The sequence below is a fragment of the Phyllostomus discolor genome, chromosome 3 (assembly GCF_004126475.2).
Source record: "Phyllostomus discolor isolate MPI-MPIP mPhyDis1 chromosome 3, mPhyDis1.pri.v3, whole genome shotgun sequence".
Classification (NCBI taxonomy): Eukaryota; Metazoa; Chordata; class Mammalia; order Chiroptera; family Phyllostomidae; genus Phyllostomus; species Phyllostomus discolor.
Window position 1 is genome coordinate 214,487,751 of NC_040905.2, and position 22,713 is coordinate 214,510,463.

The following is a 22,713-nucleotide window of genomic DNA, read 5'->3' on the forward strand; positions in this document are numbered from 1 at the left end:
GGAATCACCAGCCACCGGCCCCAGCGGGCTGTGCACGAAGCCCGCTGCCGCGCGCGCGGCGCGCCGGAGCCCGGCACCTCCCTGGCCCCTAGCTTTCCTCCAGGGGACTTCCGCTGGAGACGACCTCTCCCAACTTCCCCCTTTTTCTGCATAAAATAATATGCTTCGCTTTCGTCCGGCTGCCTTTGCTCCAGCTTGCTTGTCCTGGATAGCAGTTCTTTGCTGTTCCCACATAAGTCTATTTTGCTGGTAAAATAACTTTTACTTAGTTTCAAGGTCGGAAGGGCCCACTGCCCACCACTATGTTTGGGGACAACCCAGCCGCAGGGGAGCCGCCTGCTCGCTCGCTGGGACCCAAAAGTGTGGCTGCGTCGCTGTCACCGCCTGCTTCCCCGGGAGAGCCCAGGGGCCTCCCCCCGGCGGCGGGTTTACGTCGGGCTCCCGGCACGGGCCGGCCCGCCCCCAGTTCCCTCCCACTGGCGATCCTCTGCCGCACTGGCCGCCGGCGTGGGGACCGTGTGCGGCCCGGGACCTGCTCCACGCGCAGCCCCGTCCGCAGAGCCGCGGGACCAGGGCTCCGCGCCTGTCAGTCTCGGCCCGTGGGCGGGAGGGCAGGGGGGCGTCGGCGGCCAGGAAAGGGCTCCGGGCTGCGCCCCTGCCCACCGCAGCCCCTCGGCGCGGTCCTGCCTCCTGCGCCCCAGCGGCCCCCGAGCCCGCCCGACCTGGTCCCGCACTCCGGGGGTCGCTCACCTGAGCCCGCGGCACCCGCCCGGAACCTTGGCCCAGCCGCGGCAGCAGCGGCGGCAGCGGACCCGGACGGCTTTCCCTGGGGCACCCAGGCCGAAGCGGACGGGCGGGCTCGGGGCGGCTGGCGGGGAAGCACGAGCGCTCGGGGCTTTTCGGAGCTTTTCGGCGCGAGTCCGGGGCGCGGGACTGAAACCGAAAAGGGCGGTCCGCGGCGGAGCTGACAGAAAGGGGGCGTGGCTGGACCCGGAGGGGCTGGCCCGCGGGCGGGGGCGTGGTCCTGCCGGGGCGGGACTGGCACCGAGGGGCGGGGCCAGGTACCGGAGGGCGGGGCCACGTCGGTGGGTGGGGCTGGCGCGGTGGGGCTGCTCTACCGCCAGGGGGCGCCAAGGACTGCAGGGGGCGTGTCTCACCTGGCGCTCACAGACACCCCTCTTGCGTACTAGTGCCCAGCGGTCCTCCGCCCCGATCCCCCCTGGCCTTGAGGGCGCGCCACAGTCCTAGCCCACCTCCGGATCCAGACGTCCCTGCTCCGCGGTCCTCGGTGCCCCAGTCATCCCACCGGACCCCTCAAGGGACACCATCCCGCCACCTGCCCGGAAGCAACGACTTCCGCAGCGGCCGGACAGGTGCTGACGGCGCCATGCCCTGGCTCAGGGACCTGGTGTTCGACTGGCAGCAGGGCGTGCAGGCTGTGGCGCGCGGGGACTGGGACTGCGCCCTGCGCCTCTTCTCGGGCGTCCCGGGGCAGCCGGCGAAAATGTGCTTCAACGTGGGCTGCGTGCACCTGCTGGCCGGGGACCCAGAGGCCGCGCTGCGGGTGAGCCAGGGAGCCCCAGGGTTAGTCGCGGAGACTCCGCCTCCGGGGGAGGCTGTTCTCTGGCACTGGGGGCCTTACCGCGCGCCTGGCCGGTGAGCAGTGTGATGAAGACCCAGCTGCAGGGACAAGCCCCGCCTCTCCGCGGGTCACCTGGGGAAGTCCATCCAGCGTTCTGCCTCAGTGAACACCTAAGGCAGCAGAGAGCTCTGTGGTCGAGGGACCCTCGTCCTGAGCTGGTGGAGTCAGGGCCACCATGGGGCGCAGGGGTTCCTACTGCCTCCCCTGTGCGGTGACTGTATGGTCACCTGGAAAGGCCAGGTGCGACACTAGCTCAGGTGCTCACGCAGAGGCGCTAACACACCTGGTTCAGGTGCTCTCGCAGAGGCGCTGACATGCCAGGAAACAAGCTCGAGGCTGGCTCTGGTGGGGAAGGGGCTTACCTGTCCCTGGAGGTGTAGGGTTTGGTGCAGGGGGCCTCAGCAGATGCCTGTGGTGATGGCGAGGAGACAGGCCTGCACCCACAGCCCAGACGTGAGGGCTCCCCCGTCTCCCGACCTGCACCTCAGAATAGCACCTGGGGAGCAGGATGCACAGCGCCTGCCCGTCTGGCTCCGCCCAGGGGGCAGCAGGAGCCACTCTCTGCCCTTTAAGGCTTGGTGTCACCCCCCAACCCCCGCAGCACACAGGCCCCAACCTCTGGAAAGAGCCTGGTTCCTCGGTCCCTCACGTGGTCGATGGAAACGGCACACGTGAAGAGAGGGAGGTGACATCCATGTCCGTGTCCCCCAAACTCCTCCACCAGAAGGCACTGGGGGCTGCCGCTGTTTCTGACCTTCCGTGCGAACCATGATGCTCAGCAGCCTTTTCTGTTTACTTGCCGTCCGAGGGAGGGCGTCCGATCAGGGGACACCAGGTGGCTCGGCAGCAACCGCGGGCGTCGGGCCGTCCAGCCATCACAGCTGCGTAGCTGTGACTCACCCCCCAGGGAGAGGGGGCACCCCATCGGTTCTCCCCTGCCCCAAGGAGGAGGAGTCTCGTGCTGTCTAAAGTCGAGGCAATGAAGTCACAGTTGAAGAGCACATTTGTTGGAAATTTGAGATGTTTAAAAGCAGTGGAACAGCTGCCATTAATCATTGTTTTTTGGGGGGAGCAGCACAGGGCGAGGAGAGGCGTGCGGAGGCCGGGCTGTGCTCTCCGGGCTCCACGGGAGCCTTGAGCTGGCTGCCGCAGAGGTGAGGGGGCGGGCGGGACAGCAGACACACAGGTGGTGCTGGCCCCGAGCGGCCAGCACACGGAACCTCCGAGCTGGGGTCAGGTCCTGTCCAGCAAGCCCCCGGCACGGGTAGACCTGGTAGCGTATGGCCGCCACACCCCCTCTGCGGCCTCCGTCCCCTGGAAGGGACAGATGGCGGCGTTTCTGAGTGCGGTTTCGGGAGGAGCTGTGCTGCTGTTCTTCCTCACTCTGCTGGATGAGAAGTGTGTCACTGTGTACGAGCCGCCAAAAATAGGATCTACAAAAGACAAAAGTCTTACATAACGGCGTCCCCCCGAGGCAGCTGGCATCAGTGTGGGGGACTGTCCCTCGTCCTCTCTCCTTGTCCTCGTGGCAAGCACAGTGGTTTGTGACACCACCTCGCTGCACTGTGAGCCCCTTGAGGGCCCTTGGGGCTCGGCTGGTTTGGGCTATGGCAGTGGGGGGCCCCGATGGCCCTGTGCGCCCACGCACGAGCTCTGAGGGCCCTGGGCTGGCACAAGGCACTTTCACGGGGCCCACAGAATTCCTCGGCCCCGTTGCTGGTCATGCATCTGGACTGTGTCTGTGACCTGGGGGGAGGGGTTGCAGACCTTGGTGCTCTCGGCATTCCGTGGGCACGTTTGTTCCCAGGCGTTTGACCGAGCAGTGGCCAAGGATGTGTACCTGGCCGTCGGCTTCTTCCAGCGTGGAGTGGCCAACTTCCAGCTGGAGAGGTGAGCACGGGGCCCCTGGCTCCCCCTCTCCTGCGGGCCACCTCCTCCGGGCTGGGAGTGGGACGCGGGCAGAGCCCCATGGTCCCTCGTCTCTGCGGGGTGTGCACGCTGCAGGCGTCCCCTCCTTTGCTCCTCACCACATGGTCTGCGGTGGGGACCGAGTGCAGAGGGGCTCAGGGTCCGCCCTGCTCTCCTTGTCTCTGCACTGCTGCCTTCTTGGAGACAAGCCTGGCCCCCAGGACGACCCCCACAGGGGGCCCCATGCTGGGCACGTGGCTCAGCCCGGAGCCTCTCTGAGGGGGAGTGAATGGTGGGCAGGGGACCTTGCAGCAGGGAGTGGGGGGCTCGAGGAGCAGGAGGGAACTGGCCAGGGCACAGCTGGGACACCAAATGGGGGTGTGGGTGCAGACAGGGCCAGGGGAGGGAGACGCCCAGAATGCAGAGCTGGGCACCACCCCATGCTCCAGGAGTAGCCACATCTGTGCACTGACCCCTCAAGAGCTTCGTGGGGACTTGAGTAATTGCCACTGCCCCCAGCAGGTGTCCCTGGAGCCCGGGGTAGGGGGGGATGTGGGGATGGAGCTGGGCCCCTTTCCTTACTGAGGGCCCCCGGCCACCGGCTGCCTGCAGGTCCCAGGAGGCCCTGTCCGACTTCCAGGTGGCCCTGGCCCGGCTGCGGGGGAACACGGCCATCGACTACGCACAGCTGGGCCTGCGCTTCAAGCTGCAGGCCTGGGAGGTAGGCCAGGGGTGCCTCCGGGGGTGCTGTCCAGGGGTGGGTGGCCTGAGTGGTCCCTCGAGGTCCTTGGTTCCTGCAAACCCCCTCCTCTGGGTCCTGTTGTCTGTTACTGTCCCAGGTGAGGCTGTGTGGACAGAGGCTCCCTCTGGCCAGGGTGCCCCCCAGCCCCCGCTGGTTACTCCCCCACCCCAAGGAGGCTGGGTCCTAGGTCCTGGTGGGGTATGGACGCCAGAATCGCTTCCAGCCAGGAGAGGGGGGTGAGAGAAGGCGGCCTGGCTAAGCGACAGTGTCGGCACTGGGGGAGGGGCACTGGGAAGGACCCCCAAATACTCCCGGGGACCCAGAAGCACGCCGTTGTGGAGGCCCCTGGGAACCGTGGAGGAAGGTCCATCAGGCGTGGGTCCACAGACCCCCTGTGTCCCCCAGCCCAGGGCACTGAGCAACGCAGGTGACTCCCACTGGGCCCCGTTGCGGCGTCCCTAGGGGGTGGCCGGCTGGCTCCAGGAGCGTGGTAACCCTGGCGAGCCACAGGGACCCTGACTCCTCTTCTGCAGGCCGCCTCCTCCGGGCCCACTGCCCCTGGCTGGTCCCTGCTGCCAACAGCCGTAACCCAACCCCACGTGTCCGCCAGATGTCCTTTCACCTGGGAGGGGGGACAGGACAGAGAAGGGCCACACCCAGACCGGTGGGGGGCAATGCAGGGAGGAAGGGGCCATGGAGGGGACCGGCCAGGCGCAGAATGGGGGTGAGAGAGGCCAGAGGGCACCCCAGAGATGGGAGATGGGCCAGAGCTATGGACCTCGGGGTGGGGGCATCCCAGGGCACGATCCTCTGAGCCAGGCCAGCTCTGCACAGCGGGGCCTCTGGAAGAGCCCTGGAAGCTATGGGACGCGGGGGGGGCCCTGGCCACGGCCCACCCGCACCTGGGCCCAGGTGCTGTTCAACGTGGCGGCAGCGCAGTGCCGGCTGGGACTCTGGGCTGAGGCGGCCCGCAGCCTGGAGGACGCTGTCTCCAAGGGGCCCGAAGGCGCCCGCCGTGACCTGGACGCGGCCCTGGCCCGAGTGCAGGTGAGGGGCAGGAGAGGAAGACCAGGCCGGCCGCTGCCCATGGGCTCCTGCTCTGACCCAGAGCCACTCAGGGGGCCCAGCGCCCACACACACAGACCCCCACAGGCCCACCTACGTGAGACGAAGACACGTCCAGGGGCAGGTGGCCCGTGTGCCCAGGTGTGGCGGCTGGGCAAGGGTGCTCCACGGCCCGTGGGGAGAGGGTGGGGACCCCCAGTGACGCTGTCTGCTCTGGAGCGCAGGGGCTATGGCAGGTGCGGGCGGCCAGACGCGGGGTCGGCATGGGCCGGGCCTCCCTCCAGGAACAGGGTACCCTGCAGCCTCGGAGCGTGCCCAGGGGCGAGGTCTTCCGGCCCCCCCGGCGCTACCTGGAGCACCTGAGGCCCATGGACTTCCTGGGCAAGGCCAAGGTAAGGGGGCGGCTTCTTGCTCCTCAGGCCGCAGGCCCTCGGGGGCCAGAGGGCCCAGCGGCCAGAGACGGGCAGGCGGCCAGGCCCGTGCTGGGCTCTCAGGGGTGGGTGGGGTCTGGTGCACGTCCCGCACAGGCCCTGGTGGGTGGACGGTGGGCACAGGGCTGGCTGGGGGCACGAGTCCAAATGGGGCCTACAGACCTGGGGCCTCGAGACCAGGGGGCAGAGCAGGGGCCCCAGGTGTTGTCCTGTGTGCCGCTGCCTCCAGGCTCTGCCGGCCCCAGCAGCCCCCACCGAGTGCGAGGGCAGGGGCGGCCGCGCTGGGCCGGCCTGGCCGCATCGCGCCCACTTGGGCCAGGCCGACAGCACCACCATCACAGGACACTGGGGAGCGGCCTGTCCCCAAGGGCGGGGCGCAGGTGGGCAAGTGGGCCCCCGTGTGCTCAGAGCAAAAGTCCCTTTGGTTTGGGGTCGGTGGCCTTGGGCCAGCCGGACGCCCCCAGCCACGGAGGGCCAGCATGTGGTGTGCAGCTGTGTGCGGCCCCGGGTGAGAGCAGGAGTCACGGACACCGAGACCCTTTGCTGTGTCCCCTGGCGGAGGCTGGTCTGCTGGGCGGAGCGGGGGCTCTGGGTGGCATTACCCTACCACATTCGAGTCTACTTTTCACAGTAGAAGACTTTCTAAGGGGCAAAACTATTTTAAAATCTGCAGCATGAAAATCAGTTAAAACAATGAGCCTTCCTCTGCCCAGAGTGTCTCTCCACCTGGCCGGCCCCTGGGTGGTGTGGTGGCCTCGGGCCGGGGTGGCCCCGCCCAGCAGACGGGAGGTGTGGGGTGCAGGCAGGCACCCAGGGTTGGGGAGCAGACACCGCGGGGCCCCTGGGGGTGTGGTTGGGCACCTCTGACCCGGCTGTCCCTCTGCTGTCCCTCACCAGGTGGTGGTGGCCTCTGGCGCTGGGCTTCAGCAGCCCCAGGTGGGTGGACACCTCCCTCCCCTCAGCCCGGCCTCTTTGCCTGGGGTCTTGGGGGTCAGAGCGCTGTGACGCCCCTGTGGAGGTGGGGAGAGGCCGAGCCTGCTCTGCGCCCTCCCTGGACTCCCCAGCCTCCCTCTGATTGGGCACTGGCGGGGGGGGGGGGGGTCGGCGGCTGTCCCGTCTCTCCTGTGGGGCAGCCTGTGGACACCACACGGTCTTGCCTGGGGAAGCACGGCCAGGCCCCCCACCCCGCCCCTCACCCAGGGGCGTCAGGGCACCGAGCTGAATGTCGCTCTGTGCCCGCAGGTTCCAGACCAGGGTGGGGGAGCCAGGCCCAGGGGGGGCCCGAGGTAGGAAACGGTGCTGCCCCTCCGCGTGCTTGCTTCCCCGGTCGGGGCGGCGGGGCCCGCACACCCGGCGTAGCCACTCCCGGCCACAGGCTGGGACCGCCACGTCCCCTTTCCAGCAGGAAACCGGCCACAGCCCCTGGAGCCAGGGGGTCCAGGCCCTCAGCCCTTCCCGTGGCCCCGTGTGTGCAGAGGCCCAGGGCGCCCTCTCTCCTGCCGCTCCCCTCGGACCACCGCTCAGGCCCCGGTGGGCTCCAGGCAGCAAGGCAGGGTGGCGTGAGGCGCCCGGGGTGGGGCGCAGGCTGGGCCATGTCTGCCCCGAGCAGCAGCCCCACTGCCACACCTGGGCCTTGGAGAGGGGGCCACTGCCACTGGAGGCGTTCGGGGCCACACAGGGTGGGGGGCAGGCCCCTCACTGCCCACCCCCACGCCTCTGTACTCAGGGCTCCCCTGAGGCCCACCTTTTGTAGAGCCCTTGACTGGGGGGGCAGCCGGTGGGCTGCGCCAGGGGGAAGTGGGCCCTGAGGATGGGGCGCCCTCCCCCCAGGGCCAAAGACACAGGCCCCTGCGGAGCCGGCACGCCCCTCGGCCCCGGGACACCCCCCAGCGCAGTCTCGGAGGTCGGATCTGGCCGGGCAGGGCCGGCTGAGCACCGTGCGCGTGTCTCCGAGGGTGAGCAGGTAAGTGGGCCGGGTGGAGGGGGACAGGGGCCGCAGTACCGGGAGGACCCCCCCACTCCAGGCTGAGCCCGGGGACCAGCAGCCACCGCCAGGCACTGCAAGGGTCTCAGGCAGGGCGGGCAGCCTCCTCACCCGTCCCTGACAGGCGCTCCGGGGCCTGGCCTGCAGCCCGCCCCCCCCAGCAGTGGGCCATCCCCGCCTCAGTCAGGCCCCGTCTCCCTGCCTGCCCTCCTGGCCGCGGGTCAGCCCCAGGCGCTGGGGTTTGGCTGAAGAGGGAGGGCGTGGGCCTCACTTCCTGCCCCGCGGGAAGGAGGGGGTTCCCCATTCAGTGTGTCAGAGACCCCAGGGAAGGGAGTCACTGCCACCGGCTCCCCGAGGCTCCCACCACCCCGGGCCCCACCGTGGCCCCACCGTGGCTTCCCTCGCAGAGACCCCACCCGGAGCAGGCTGGCCAGCAGGCTCCTGTAGGTAAGGGCACCCCGCCCACTGTGCTGGGTGGGAGCAGGCTGGGGGGGAGGGGTGTTGAGAGCAGGCTCTCTGGTCCCCGACAAGGGAGCCGGCAGCCTCAGGCCTCCCTGTGGGCGGGGCGTTCTGGCAGCCCCTCCAAAACGCTGCCCTTCGGGGGTGAGGACCTGCTGAGCCCCTGCTCTGTCCCCCTTGGCAGGGCAGCTGGCAGCTGGGCAGCCAGACCCTGAGCCCTCCGCAGACCCCATGGGTGCTGGGGTAAGAGGTCCTTACTCCCCAGAAATGAGGGGGCCCCAAGACCAGGCCCTGTCCCTCTGAGTGGCCCCGGGGGTCCCAGCCTTTCCCACCCTCCCAGTCCTGACCTGACCGCACCCCCTGCCCCCACCCTGGGCCCAAAGCCCCCCGTGGCCATGAAGATCTAGGGCTTCAGAGACCCGCCACCTTTCTGCCCGGCCCAGGGAGTGGCCGCAGGGGACCGCAAGGGCTCGGTGGCTGTCACGGTGAAATGTGCCTTTACCCTGGCCCTGGAGGCCCCGTGCGGAGCCAGCCTGTCCAGCCTGAGGGCCCTGCTGAGCGAGGCCCTCCCTGCCCAGGCCCAGTGCGGGCAGCTCAGGTGGGCACCTCTCAGCCCGGGGAGGGGCCACAGCTGGAAGAGGGGCGGCCGCCCCAGGGGCTGCGTGTGTCCGGGGTCCGCAGCAGCCCCACGGCCCCGGCCCGAGCAGGCCGGCAGCCCCTTGCTGCCCACACTGACGGGCCTCTCCGCAGTTACCGGGAGCCCGGTGACGGTGGGCGCTGGGTCCCCCTGCCTGAGGAGCGGGCGCTGCAGCGGGCCTGGCGGGACGCGGCTTCTGGCCCCTCGGGGCTGCAGCTGCGGTGCCGGGTGAGCCTCGGGGAGCCAGGGCCTGGGCCTGCTGGGGCGGCCTTGGGGGAGGAGGGCCCAGGGCCCTCCGGGGCCGGCTGACCCCGCAGTGTCCCCCCGCCACAGGCAGTAGACGGCCGGCCGGTCCTCTGCCAGGTGGTGGCCCGGCACAGCTACCCCGCCCAGCGGCCCGAGGACTTGGACCTGCAGCCGGGGGACACTGTGGACGTCCTGTGTGGAGGTGGGGCAGGCGGCGCCCTCTCCCCGGCACCGGCTGGGGTCACCGGGGCAGGCGGGGTCCGCGGGCGGACGTGGCATCGTGCCCTGTCCCCTGCAGTGGACCAGGCGTGGCTGGAGGGCCACTGTGATGGCCGTGTCGGCATCTTCCCCAAGTGCTTCGTGGTCCCGGCCGGCCATTGTGCGTGAGGAGCCCGGGCGGCCGCGGCGACACCAGCCCCGAGAAGCCCCGTGGTGGGAGGGAGGGTTTTAATAAAAGCGTCTTCCCCCAGAGGAGTGGGCGTGCTCTGGGCTTGGTCACTCCGAGGCCTGACCAAGGGCATAGGGGGGCGGGGCCGCTCCAGAGCAGCCCCTGGTCCCTCAGGCCGGGTGACACTGGGGCTGCAGGCGGGGCCTCCGCCAGCCTCCCTCTTGAGGACACTGGGCCCCCTGCCTGCCACTCCCGGGGAGGGGCCACCCCCTTTTGCTCCAGCCATCGGTCCCCTCTCCTGGCCTCCACCCGGCGCATCGTCCCTCCGGTGCCCGGCAGGCCTGGCAGCGGGCAGCTGTGCGGGAAGTCCCCGCTGCCCCAGAAAGCATAGTAGGGGAGGGGACCCAGGGTGCCAGGACAGAGAAGCCACCGGTGGGGAGGCCCCGGTGGGGGTCACGGCACCGCCTCCTTGGCCAGAGCAACTCTGTCCTGAGGTCGGAGCCCACAGGACAAGCCCCTGGGAGCTGCACAGTCAGGGGCTTGTGGAGGTCCCGGCCAGCGCAGGCGTCCAGGCCGGGTGGCCCAGCCGGTGGGGCCTCTCGTGTGCTAGGAGACCTCCTGCTTAGTCCCTGGGCCAGAGCAGCAGGGCCGCGGCAGCAGCCAGGATGGCCCCGAGGGTCAGCACCACAAAGGTGACACCGGCCACCCAGATGCCGTAGCTCTGTGCCCGCCACTGGGCAGGCGCCTCGGCCGGGATCATGTTGGTCAGGTTCAGCATGTAGCCCAGCGTCCAGCCGATGTCGGTCCCGCCGGCCTGGGGGACGCACGGGCGGTCAGGGCTGTGGCCGGCCTCCCCCAACCCCGATCCGCCCCTCCCTCCTGGGCCTGGGGGGAGCCACCTGCTTGCGGAACTCGATGCTGGGCCAGGTGTGCTCGCTGAACCCGTAGCCGTCCACCAGGAGCGTGAGGATGTACAGGCCCGAGGCGCAGTAGTTGCTCAGCCGGCTGTCCTGCCCGGCCGAGAGCTCCTCCACCTGGGCCGGGAAGGCCCGGGGCCCGGTGAAGCCACGCCACCGGGGCCGCCGGGGCCGGCCCCACCTGAGGCCAAGGGGCTGTCCTCCCTTCCACAGCCCCCCAGCCCCAGCGGTCACGCTGTCCGGGGTGGGGTCCCCCAGTCCCCGCTCGGACGAGCTGCCGCCTGGGCGGCCCCGGGGCCCACCCACCTGCCTCCAGGTCTTCTGGCAGAACTCCCAGACAGTGGCGTTGGCCGTGGCCAGCGGCTGCCCCGAGGTGAGGTTCAGGAAGTGGAAGGTGTAGTAGAAGCTGGAGAAGGCCTGTGGGGGGACAGGGGTGTCTCTGTGCTGGGGCAGCGCCGGTCTGCACCCTGCCCCGCGCCAGGTGCAGAGGCCCCAAGAGCCCCGAGTCCCGGGTCCACCTGGTGTCGGGCCCCGCGGCTCACATAGAACTGGCCCCGCACGGGGGGCTGGTAGACCCCGTTGAAGGCGCAGTCTCCCTGGCCCTCACAGCGGGAGAAGTTGAAGAGCTCCCGGATGGCCGCGACGCAGGCGCTGGGGTTCCCGGTCCCCTCCACGGTCAGGTTCGGGGGCAGGTGCGGGGGCGCCGTGCCCTGCACACAAGGCGACTCGAACAGGCGGGCCAGGGACAGCGTGTCCCGGTAGCCGCTGTGGTAGCAGGGGTGGCGGACCAGGCTGGAGGGGCTGCTCTGCGGAGAGGGCGGGAGGCGGCCCTGAGCACCTCCAGGGAGCGGGGGCTCGGCCGTGGGCCCCGCCCCCGGGAGAGCCCACCTGCACCAGCCGGGCCAGCAGCCGGCTCAGCGCCTGGTCCCGCCCGAAGCAGAGGTGGCTGTGCGTGTAGACGCCGTGCTGGAAGCCGTAGAGGCGGAAGGTGGCCTGCGAGCTCTCGTCCTGAACAGGGCCTCCGGGCACGAAGGTGATCTGGGTGGAGGCCCCACCCATGTCCAGGGCGCCCACCAGCGTCCCCTCCGGAGGCCGGATCCACTCTCCCGAGAAGGAGCACTGAGCGCAGACGGGCACAGTCGGGGACCCGCGGCGCCGGCCGGCCCCGCCCCTGCAGCCCCCGCCCGGGGCTGCCCACGCACCTTGACCAGCAAGCCCAGGACGTAGTTGATGGTGATCCAACCGAAGGCACCTTCGTCCCGGCCGGGCAGGAGCTCGGCGCCCCGGAAATTGAGGGGGGCCCGGCCCAGGGCCTGGGCGACCGCTGCGAAGATGCCCGCCGCCTGAGAGCTGTTCTTCTGGCTGCGCGGGACGGGGCGCTGAGGTCCACGGGGGCCTGCCCGCCCGCCCGCCCGCCCACCCGCCTGCCCTTGGGAGTGCCGGCCCCACCTGAGCAGCCTCATGCCGGCTGTGGCCCCCAGGAACACGGGGGTTCCCGAGTGCTGGGCTGCCGGGACCGCGGCCAGCGCCTCCTGCAGGCAGCCCTGCAGGCTCTCGCCGGCCTGGGCGGGGTCGGAGGCGAACGAGGAGATGCCGGGCCCTGGAACACAGCACCCCGGGACCGGGCTCCAGGCCCCGCAGGCTGGCTGGGCTGAGAGGGCCTGTGGGGGCTTGGACAGTGGCCCCCAGAAGGAGTGTCCACGTCGCCTCACCCCCTCCAGAACCTTCCAGCATGGCCTTCTTTGGGAAGAAGTCTTTGCAGATGTCAGTAAGGACCTGGGGGTGAGGTCCTCCTGGGTCCCCCTAGGGGACCCCCACGGCGGGACAGGGCCCTCGTGAGAGAAGGGGCAGGGGGCTGAGACCCGGGGAGGCAGCTGGGCAGGGGCAGGGGCAGGCAGGGGCGGACCACAGCTGCAGGAGCACCAGGAGCCCCAAAGCCGGAGGAGGCAGGACCTCGGGCTCCGGCAGGGGCCCGTCCGCACCCAGGGGGACCCTGCCCGGCCCTGCCTCCTGGGGCAGCCCACGCCACGTCTCGGGGCCCCTCTCCTTTAGGGCAGTCCCCCCGGGGGCGGACGCCAGCCTGTGCTGCCTTCCAGCCCCGCCCGGCAGGGGCCGTGGCTCCCGACACTGCCCACCCTTGACAGACCGGCCCACTGACCTTGCACCCTGCAGGCCAGGGCCTGGCTGACCACACCCGTGTCGTTCTCCTTGTCCGCCGGCCACCGGTACACGAAGAGGGACGTGTGGGAGGAGCCCGCGTCCAGCACAACCCCGAACTGGGAGCAATACGGGGTTCAGGATGGCGCGGGCCTGCCCCCCCCACCGCCCCCGGCTCAGGGTCTGGGAGCACACCTTGGTGGCCGTGGGCAGCAGGACATTGGTGGCCTCCACCAGGATGAGAATGAGCGTGGTGAGGCCCGAGGCCGCAGTGATGCCCAGCAGGGCCGTGAGGACCCTCTCCTTGCCGGTCAGCCTCATGGTGGGGGCAGGGCTGCACCTGGGGGATGGGGCAGGGTGGGCAGCGGTGGGCAGACCCCACCTCTCCGCCCTCCTGGGGTGCAGTGTGGCTCCCTGGGTCGAAGGGCAGGGCCGGAGGCCACAGCTGGGAGCCTGGGTGCGGCGGGCTCTGGAGGGGGTGTGGGCACCAGGCACCAGGAGGCCGTGTCGGCGGGGGGCGAGACTGGCGTGGCCCACCACGCTCACGGACAGCCCCGGGGCCCCTTTCTGACGCCGCTGTGTGGCAGGACCGGTGGGGCTGCCTGCCCACCCTCGAGGTGTCTGGGCCGGAGCCCTGCCCCCTCCCACCTGTCCCCCACGGGAGGCGCCCAGCTCTGCGGTCAGCTCTAGGCTGACCTGGGGGGCCCAGGACACCGGCTCCCGCCCACCTGCCTCCTCTCGGGTCCCACTCTTAGGGCCCTCCAGGAGGGGCTTTCTCTGGGGCCCTGAGGTCAAGCCTGAGCCGGCAGGTGCAGGGGACCTCCCGTGGCCCAGTGAGTGGGGTCGGTGGGGTCTCGGGAAGCACATCCTGTCCCGGAAGGACCTCCAGGCAGCGTTAACAGACACCTGGTTTCTGCTTGAAAACCCAGCCTCCAGCGTCTCCGAGGTGAAACCTTCTGGCTGGCTCCAGGCGGCCACGGCTGACCCGCGGACACAGGGCCCTGGAGCTGGCCGCGCTCTCGGGGTCACCAGGAGCCTCGGGCCGGGCCGGCGCACCACTGCCCAGGGAACCCGATCTCCGGGTGGCAGCACTTTGGGGTCACGGGGTTCTGTATCATATCGCCCATTCCTGTGCCCCTGCACTTCGTCCAAACTGAGTGACACTCGAGCAGGAGGCCGCCTCTGCCCAGGCTTCTGGCCCGTGGGGACTGCCACCGGCCACGTGGCTCTGACCCCACTTGGAGAAGGAGAGACGGAGGCACAGAGGGGACAGGTGACCTGCTCGGGCTACAGTCAGGGGAGGCCTTGGTGGGACCAGCCCGTGTCATCAGCCAGCACCCAGGCCACAGGCCACCTCTCACCTCACAGTGACAAAGAGGTGGGTGCCAGGCAGGTGCCAGGGACACCAGGACCCCATGGCACAGCACACCTCCAGGGGACGTAGCATGTGAGCCCCAAGCCTGAGCCCCCGGGGTGAGCGAAGTGAATGGGAAGGCTCCCCACACTCAGGACAGCCCCCCCACACTCAGGGCAGCCCCCCCAAACCAGGACAGGACCCCCAGACCAGAGAAGCCCCCTCACCTGGGCTGGTGGGCAGCCAGCTGCAGCAAGGAGGAGGCTGGACTGCTCCCTCAGACACCTGCCGGGTTCTGTCCAGCCTGCCTCTCCCTCCCTGCCCTCCCCTCCCTATTACTCACCAGCCTCCTGGATCTGGGTCTGCAGCCAGGCAGGTGGCGGAGGCTGACGCAGGTGCACTGCCGGCCAGAGCCACCCGCCCCGAGCGGCAGACCGCCCCCAGCTCACAGACCGATGACCGCGGCTCAGTGGAGCTGAGCTCCAGTCCCCGCCCAGGGTCATCTCCTCACTGCTGAGGGTCCCTCAGCCCCCTGCTGCCCAGGGGCGTCACCCCCTCTGCCTGCCCTGCTCTGGGACCAGGGCACGCTGGCCCCGCCTCTCTTTGGCGGGTGCTGGACTTCGCCCTCTGACCCTCGCCTCCCCTCCCCTCCCCCCCCAGAGGATGAGTGCCAGGCTAGGTCAGGGTCAGGTGACCAGAAAAGGTGGAGGGCCCAGGCCCAGCCAGAGCAAAGGCCAGGAGGCCGCCCAGCCTGTTGTGCAGTCCGTCCCCGGGGGCGCGCCGCAGCCTCAGCGCCTGGCTGCGGGGCGCTCCGCTCACAGTGGACGTGGGCCACAACCTGGTCGCCCCTTTGTGCACAGCCGGCCACAGGGCCCTCCCTGCTGGGAGCCCCTGTGGCCACACCCTGGCCACCCCCCTGCAGGTACCAGCTCCGGTCTGTCTTTGGGACCCAGTCCCAGGGGTGGACGGGGCCCGGTTTCTTCCACTCGGCATGTGGCCGAGGCCCACTGGCTCCTGTGGGTGCCAAGTGCCCCTCCCCCGCGCCCAGCCGAGTGCAGCTGGGCCTGCCTGTCCAAGGCATTTCTGGACTTTCTACTTTCTTTTTAAAAAGATTTTTATTTATTTTTAGAGAGAGAGGGGAAGGGAGGGAGAAAGAGAGGGAGAGAAACATCAGTGTGTGGTTGCCTCTACTACACCCCCTACTGGGGACCTGGCCTGCAACCCAGGCATGTGCCCTGACTGGGAATCGAACCTGTGACCGTTTGGTTTGCAGGCCAGCGCTCAGACCACTGAGCCACAGCAGCCGGGGCTACTTACTTATTTTTTGGGAAAGCCAAGCTGTGCTGCCTGCTACCGAAGCGTGTAACGGTTGTGTCCAGCATGTAATAGGTGCTCAGGAACGACTTACAAGCCATAAACCGATGCATTTCCCGTGCCGCGTGTTTCTGCTGTTGCTGTAGAATGTGCTCCGTCGGCCTTTTAAAACACGTTTGCAGTGGGACAGCACGCCGCCGTACGCCGGCGGCAGCCTCGCCCATCTCGTGTTCGCGGCGTCTCGACCACACCGTCCGTCTCTCGTGCGGGATTTAATCTCGGGCCGTCTGGCTCCTCCCGCCCAGTGGGCGCGTCGCCCAACCACACGCTGCTGGGGTGTGCGCGGCTGCGCGAGGGGCGGGGCTGAGGCCGAGGCGCGCGCTCTGCCAGCGGATACCGACAGCTCGCAGACACCGCCCTTGCTCCGTGAGCCCCGCCCCGCCCTCGCCCGAACGGCCCTGTTTGTGCGGGTCTGTTTGTGACCCCCGATTGCAACGATCTCACCCCCAATTCTGTCTCAGTCGTTGCAGCCGACTAGTCGGCCTTAATGTTCTGCAGTTTGAGTCCTCCAGCCTTGTTCTTCTTTTTCAATACCGGTTTTTTTTTAGCTACTTTAATTTCTCTGCCCTTCCGTGTATATAAAGTATACCCCTGAAATTCTGATTGGCGTTATGTTAAATCCGTGATCCCTTAACAGAGAACTGATACCTTTACAAATTTGAGCCTTCCAACCCAAGAACACAATTTATAAAGGATTTAGATCTTGAAAAAATTTTACCAGCATTTTCTAGTTTCCAGAATAAGATCCAGTACATCTTTAAAAATTTATTTTGAGACTTCCAATCAAGATGGAGGTGTAGGCAAACACGCTCCGACTCCTCACACAACCACAGCAAAAACTACAACCAGACTGCACAACAACTCTCACCCAGATTCATCAGAAAACCGAGCCAGATGGAAGTCTGACAACCAGGGATCCACAGAAGCCACACTCATCCAGACCGGCAGGGGGGGCAGAGGTGTGCAGGAAGGAGCGGACGTGCCCGGAGAGGCCCGGAGACGGGAGCAGGCTGTTCCACACCCACGTGTGGTGGGTGAACATCAGGACGGACACCTTGGGAGCGCGGGATCCCAGCCTCACACCAGACCACCCAGCCCAGGGTCCCAGCACCAGGAAAATAAGTTCCCATAACTTCCGGCTGTGAAAACCAGTGGGGGTTGGGGCAGCGGAAGACACTGCCGGATTCTCAGGAAACTCCGTTTAAAGGCCCCATACCAGCTTAGAATCTACTCAAACCCACTCTCTGGGATTCAGCACCAGGGCAATAGCTGGAGGGGCACCAGGGGCACGCGGGGAGAAGGGAGAAAGTGAGGTGACCGGCAACAGGGCCAGTGCCAGGCTTCTTCCCGGGGAAAACTCCGGAGGCCAGGTAGCGACAGTCTCCCCTCTGCGAGCCCTGCCCCGCTCTGCGAACCCTCCCCCACGAGAACGACAGATGGAGACATGGGATGCCCTGCCCTGATGGCTACCTGAGCTCTGTCCCGCACAACTTACAGGTGCTTTCCACAGGAGGCCTCACTACTAAGACAGGGAGTTAAAGCAGCTCCACCTACTACACAGAAACGAACACGGGAACGCTGTCAAATGGAAAAGACAAAGAAACACGGCCCAAATGAAAGAACAGATCAAAACTCCAGAAAAAGAGCTAAACGAAATGGAGATCAACCATCCAGCAGATGCGGAGTTCAAGACACTGGTGGTCAGGATGCTCAAAGAACTCACTGGGTACTTCAACGGCATAAAAGACCCAGGTGGGACTGTAGGCTACGTTACATTACAAAGTCTGCAGGGAACCAACAGTGGAGGGGATGAAGACGATAATCAAATGAGCGATTTGGAGCATAAGGAAGAAAAAAACAATCAGAACAGAAAGAAGAAAAAATAATTAAAAAAAACAAGGATAGGCTAAGGAGCCTCTGGGACATCTTCAAACGTACCAACATCCAAATCAAAGGGGTGCCAGGAGGAGAAGAGGAAGAGCAAGAAATCGAAAACTTATTTGAAAAAATAATGAAAGAAAGAATTTCTTTTCCCTTAATTTGGCAAAAGAAATAGACATACAAATCCAGGAAGCACAGAGAGTCCCAAACAAGTTGGACCCAGAGAGGACCACACCAAGACACATCATAATTAAAATGCCAAAAGTTAAAGGTAAAGAGAGAACCTCAAAACCAGCAAGAAAAAGGCAGAGAGTGACCTACAAAAGAGTTTCCTTAAGAAGATCAGCTGATTTCTCAAAAGAAACTTTGCAGGCTAGAAGGGACTGGCAAGAAATATTCAAAGGCATGAAAAGCAGGGACCTACAACCAGGATTAGTCTACCCAGCAAAGCCATCATTTAGAACGAAAGGGCAGATAAAGAGCTTCCCAGACAAGACAAAGCTAAAAGGGTCTTGTCTGGGAAGCCTTTTCTTAAAGGAGTTCATCGTCACTAAGCCATTATCACATGAAATTACAAAGGGACATATTTAAGAAAAACCAAATCAAAAGTATGAACATTAGAATGACAACAAACTCACAACTATCCTATCAACAACTGAATCTAAACAACGAAGCAAACAACCAGAACAGAAACAGAATTATAGATATGGAGATCATTTGGAGGGAGGGTTACCCGCTGGGAGGGGGAATGGGGAGAATGGGGGAAGGGGCAGAGATTAAGAAGTACAGGTTGGTAGGTGCAGAATAGGCAGGGGTGTTAAGAACAGTACAGGCAATGGAGCAGCCAAAGAACTTACATGCATGACCCATGGACATGAACTAAGGGAGGGGGGTTGCTAGAGGGATGGGGGTGCCAGGCAGAAGGGGGGAAAGGGGGCAAATTTGGACAACTGTAATAGCATAACCAATAAAATATATTTTAGAACATTAATTTATTCTAACTAAAAAAAAAACTAGTTCACTCATTTCTCTCACTGTCACCCCCCACCTATTGCAACTACCAATCTGTTCTCCCCGTCCGTTAGCTCGCTTTTCTGTCTCCGGTTCCACATAAAGGAGGTCACATGGTGTGTGTCTCGCCACCATGCTGTCGGGGTCCATCCACGTTGTCGCAAATGGCAGGCTTCCTTCCTTTTTATGGCCGAATAGAAGTTCCGCACACAGACCACATCTTCTTTATTCATCACCTATCAGTGAACATTTTGGTGGTTTCCATGTCTTAGCTACTGTGATTAATGAGGGTGTGCATATCTTTTTGAATTCGTGTTTTTGTTTTGTTCAGATAAATAATCAAAAGCGGGGTTGCTGGGCCACAATGCAGCTCCATCTTTAACTTTGTGAGGAGCCTCCACACTGTCCCCACCGTGGTGGTGCCGGTCCGAGTCCCCGGGACAGGGCACAAGGGCTCCTTCGCACTCGCACCTTTGGCAACACCTGTCTCCGGCCTTTTTGACGACGGTCGTTCGAACAGGTGTGAGGCGGCACATCTGCATTTCCCTGATGATTAGTGATGCCGAGCATCTTCCCATGCACCTGTTGGCAATCTGTACGTCTTTGGGAAAATGTCTATTCAGACCATCACAAACAAATCTCAGCTAGGTATTATGTCATCAGGAAGGGTTTGAGAAAAAGGAAGGATTGCCATCTTGTATGGGGAGTCATGTGAGGAACAAGTGGAGGGAGCACTGTATTCGATGAAGAGGAAGGAGAAGCTGAAGGGCAGGGCTACAAGCCATTCTGTTGTGAACGTGGGTGGGGCCCTCCTGGCTCCTCCCACAGGCAGGCCCTCCTGAGTCCACTGTAGGCTAGGGTGTCTGTCATAAATTCTGACCAGATCTCTTGTTTTTTTAAAAAAATTATTTATTTTTAGAGAGGGAAGGGAGGGAGAAAAAGAGAGAGAGAAACATCCATGTGCGGTTGCTGGGGGCCGTGGCCTGCAACCCAGGCATGTGCTCTAACTGGGAATCGAACCTGCGATGCTTTGGTTTGCAGCCCGAGCTCAATCCACTGAGCTACGCCAGCCAGGGCTTCCTGTGTATTTTTTTAATTGGGTAGTGAAGTTTACTTTTTTTATTTTGGAAAGGAAGGGAGAGACTATCAATTTGTTCTTCCACTTATTCATGCATTCATTGGTTGATTCTTGTATGTGTTCCGACTGAGAATCAAACCTGCAACCTTGGCACATTAGGTTGATGCTCCAACCAAGCTACCTGGACTATTTTTTATTGTCCTTCTCTATTGGGGAATGGCCCCTTACCAGACATACGATTTGCAACTATTTTCTCCCGTTCAGTGAGTTGTGCTTCATTTTGTTGACGGTTTCCTTTGCTGCACAGCTTTTTCAGTTTGACGTAGTCCCACGTGTTTCCTGTTGCTTTTGCTGTTGGCGTCAGATTTAACAGCCACTGCCAAGACTGATGTCGAGGAGACTCTCGCCTGCGTTTCCTCCTTGTTGTATGGTGTCAGGCCTTAGGTTCAAGTCTTTGGCCCGTCTTGTGTTAGTTTTTGTGCGTGGTGTAAGACACAGGGCCCAGTTTTCACACCACCACTTATTAAAGAGATCACCCTTCCCTCACTGCTTACTTTTGGCTCCTTCCTCACAAATAAGTGACCGTATATGTGTGCACGGGTTCATTTCCAGGCTCTCTGTCCACTAACATGTTTTTACACCAACACCACACTTTGTTGTAACACAGTTTGAAATCGCAATGAAATGCCTCCAACTTTGTCCTCCTTTCTTAAGATCACTTTGGCTATTTGGGGACTTTTGTGGTTTCATACAAATTTTAGGTTTGTTTGTTCTATTTTCTTAAAAAATGCCATTGGAAATTTGATGGGGATTGCACTGAATCTGCACATTGCTCTGCATGGTGTGAACATTTTAACAATATTAATTCTTCCAATCCATGAGCACAGAGTATCTTTTCATTTATTGGTGTCTTCAATTTTTTTCATTAATGTCTTACAGTTTTCAATATACACGTCTTTCACCCTCCAGGTTAAATTTATCTGTATTTTATTTTCTGATGCAACTATAAATGAAATTGTTTTCTTAATTTCTGATAGTTCATTATTAATGTAAAAAAAGTAACAGGCTTTTGTGTATTGATTTTGTATCCTGCAACTTTGCCAAACTTATTAGTTCTAGCAGTTTCTAATGAAGTCTTCAGGGCTTTCTATATATAATACTACATCACCTGCAAGTAGAGACAGTTTTACTTCTTCCTTTTCAATTGGGAAATCTTTCATTTCTTTTTCTTGCCTAATTGCTCTGTCTAGAACTTCCAACACTATGCTCAATAAAAGTGGCAAGAGCATCCTTGTCTTGCTCCCGATATTAGAGAAAACGCTTTCAGCTCAGCGCCACTGAGTCTCTTGTTAGCTGTGGGCTTCTCATATATGGCCCCTATTACGTTGAGGGTTGTTCCCCATATACCTACTTTGCTGAGACTTTTAAATTATCGATAGATGCTGAATTTTGTCAAACGTTTTTCTCCATCTGTTGAGATAACCCTATGACTTGCACCTTTAATTTTGTATGTGGTGCATCGCACTGACTGGCAGACGTGGTCATACTGGCGTCTCTGGACAGAGAACCACCCTTTCAACGTGTCGTTGAGTTCAGTTGGCTAACACTTTGTTGAGGGTTTTGGCATCTAGTCCACCAGGGATGTTGGCCTGTGGTTTTCTTTTCTGTGGCGTCCTTGCCTGGTGTTGGTGTCAGAGTTAATGGTGGTCTCACAAAATGTGTTTGGAAGAGTTCCACCTCTTCTGTGTCGAAAGAATAGCTTTAGGATTGGTATCAATGCTTCGAATGTTGATAGAATTTGCCGGTGGAGCCAGCTGGTTCTGGACTTTTGTTTTCTAGGAGGTTTTTGATCACTGATTCAATCTCCTTTTAGTGATCAGTCTGTTCAGACTTTCCATTCCATCACGATTCATTCTGTTTAAGTTATTGCCAGGTTATTTTCCAAAAAGACGAGAGCAGTTCACGTTACCTTTCTCCCATGTGTTTGCCAGCACAGGGCACCGGCACCTTTTACATTTTCCTGCCAGGCCAGCAGGTAAGAGGTGACACCTCATCCCTCTGCTGTCCTCGACTCGGTTCCGAGTGGGGCCGAGACCCTCCGTGCACGTGCTGGCCGCTCGGTTTGCCCTCCGTGAGCTGCCTCCTCAGACCACTGTTCACTTTCCCTATTGGTTCCTGCCTTTCCCACACCCGCGCACGGGAGACTTCTTGTCCGTTAAGGACCTTCACCTGCTCTCCCTCACCTGCTGTACACATTTCGCCCCCAACCACCTCTGGCTGCTGCCTGTTCACGTTTCTCAAGTAGGGCAGGGGGACAGGCCGCCCCAGGGTGGCGTCGCCCCCTGTGCTGCCCTCGCCCAGCCTGCCGTCGCCTTACTGGTTTTGTGCTTTCCCCAAAATGCTTTTCCGTGTTTGTGCTTTGTGGACCCGAGCACCTTCTGGGGTTGCCCTGTTTTCCTCCATCGTGCTTCTCGGTGGTCACAGGTCGGGGAATGGGGTCTTGTGAACCAGAACTCAAGACCTCGAGCCTCCTGCCGGGGGACCCCCAGCTCTCACCCATCGCAGCTGACCCCTGGGACTGTGGATGGACACATGGAAGCAGCCCCAACCCTAGACTGCCCTGTCTCCATCAGAGGCCAGGCGAGGGGCAGGGCCATGCCGCTGAGCTCCTGGCTGCTCCGGGGTCAGGACTGCAGGGTAAGCATGCCCTTGCGCACACGGTGCTCAGCTGGGTGGGTCGGGCTGTGGGGGGAGCATTCTGTCTGTGCAGGCTCGCGCTGGTTTTTGTGTGCAAACAGAAATTCTGGTGGCCCTGCAGAGCCCAGGCCTGCAGGGCAGGGGAGCCACGTCAGGCCTCAGGAACTGAGGGTGCAGAGGACTCCCGAACCAGGGGACTGTGTGGTGTGTGTGGTGAGAGAGTTCGTAAGCCAGAGTATGTACACAGGTATGCGGTATCAAACCTAAGTCCTTACAAGTTAACCTATTCAACTTTGCACCAAGCCCTCTGCTCTCCCGCCCAGCCTCAGCTGGGACGCCCTGGGAACTGGTGCAGCAGGGCTGCTCTGGGGCCGTGACGTCCACCCTGGGAAGGACTGCTTACCCCCAGGCTGCAGGTAACCCTCCAGCCTGCACCCACGCCACCCACTGACGGCCTCTCCCCATCCTCAGCCCTTGGTGGCCTCGGATGAGCCCAGCTGGCACCAGTTGCTCCGTCCCTAGGCCACTGGACTGGGCACCACTAGGCAGCCAGGCCTGGCTGTGCCTTGTAACTGCTTGGTCTCAAGGGCTTGGGTAGCAATGGACATGTGTGGGAGTGACAGACTAAGGGAGACCAGTCGGTCCTGGGGTCAGGCTTCCTGGCCTTGTGCTGCAGCCACACTGCTGACCACAGGGGCCCTGATGGGGTGGCAGTCCTCGGCTCAGCGGCTGGGGGTGTCTC

The 22,713-nt window shown here is 63.2% G+C and overlaps 2 protein-coding genes across 2 annotated transcripts; one reads left to right on the forward strand and one right to left on the reverse strand.

Moving 5' to 3' along the window:
- The first annotated feature begins 1,114 nt into the window (after positions 1–1,114).
- On the forward strand, positions 1,115–9,566 carry NOXA1 (NADPH oxidase activator 1). Its single transcript, XM_036020145.1, has 13 exons — positions 1,115–1,564; positions 3,450–3,532; positions 4,163–4,271; positions 5,205–5,339; positions 5,582–5,749; positions 6,686–6,778; positions 7,031–7,043; positions 7,752–8,219; positions 8,416–8,474; positions 8,675–8,829; positions 8,982–9,096; positions 9,202–9,316; positions 9,413–9,566. Exons 1-13 carry the CDS (start codon positions 1,388–1,390, stop codon positions 9,499–9,501), a joined length of 1,779 nt encoding a protein of 592 aa, XP_035876038.1. The 5' UTR covers positions 1,115–1,387; the 3' UTR covers positions 9,502–9,566.
- Positions 9,567–9,950: 384 nt separating this feature from the next.
- On the reverse strand, positions 9,951–14,526 carry ENTPD8 (ectonucleoside triphosphate diphosphohydrolase 8). The gene is made up of 10 exons (XM_028524898.2): positions 14,274–14,526; positions 12,772–12,916; positions 12,578–12,695; positions 11,869–12,019; positions 11,622–11,781; positions 11,308–11,538; positions 10,962–11,225; positions 10,726–10,836; positions 10,402–10,536; positions 9,951–10,316 (listed from the first exon to the last, which is right to left on the reverse strand). The coding sequence occupies exons 2-10, from the start codon at positions 12,895–12,897 to the stop codon at positions 10,125–10,127; spliced, it is 1,488 nt and encodes a 495-aa protein (XP_028380699.1). The 5' UTR covers positions 12,898–12,916; positions 14,274–14,526; the 3' UTR covers positions 9,951–10,124.
- Between the last annotated feature and the right edge of the window lie 8,187 nt (positions 14,527–22,713).

Coding starts and splice junctions, on each gene's coding strand:
- ENTPD8 (XM_028524898.2), bottom strand. CDS start 12,897: ATGAGGCTGACCGGCAAGGAGAGGGTCCTCACGGCCCTGCTGGGCATC. Junction 12,020..12,577: donor CCTGGCCTGCAGGGTGCAAG/GTCAGTGGGCCG, acceptor GCTGTGTTCCAG/GGCCCGGCATCTCCTCGTTC. Junction 10,317..10,401: donor GCATCGAGTTCCGCAAGCAG/GTGGCTCCCCCC, acceptor TGCGTCCCCCAG/GCCGGCGGGACCGACATCGG.
- NOXA1 (XM_036020145.1), top strand. CDS start 1,388: ATGCCCTGGCTCAGGGACCTGGTGTTCGACTGGCAGCAGGGCGTGCAG. Junction 3,533..4,162: donor GCCAACTTCCAGCTGGAGAG/GTGAGCACGGGG, acceptor GGCTGCCTGCAG/GTCCCAGGAGGCCCTGTCCG. Junction 9,097..9,201: donor GGCTGCAGCTGCGGTGCCGG/GTGAGCCTCGGG, acceptor CCCCCGCCACAG/GCAGTAGACGGCCGGCCGGT.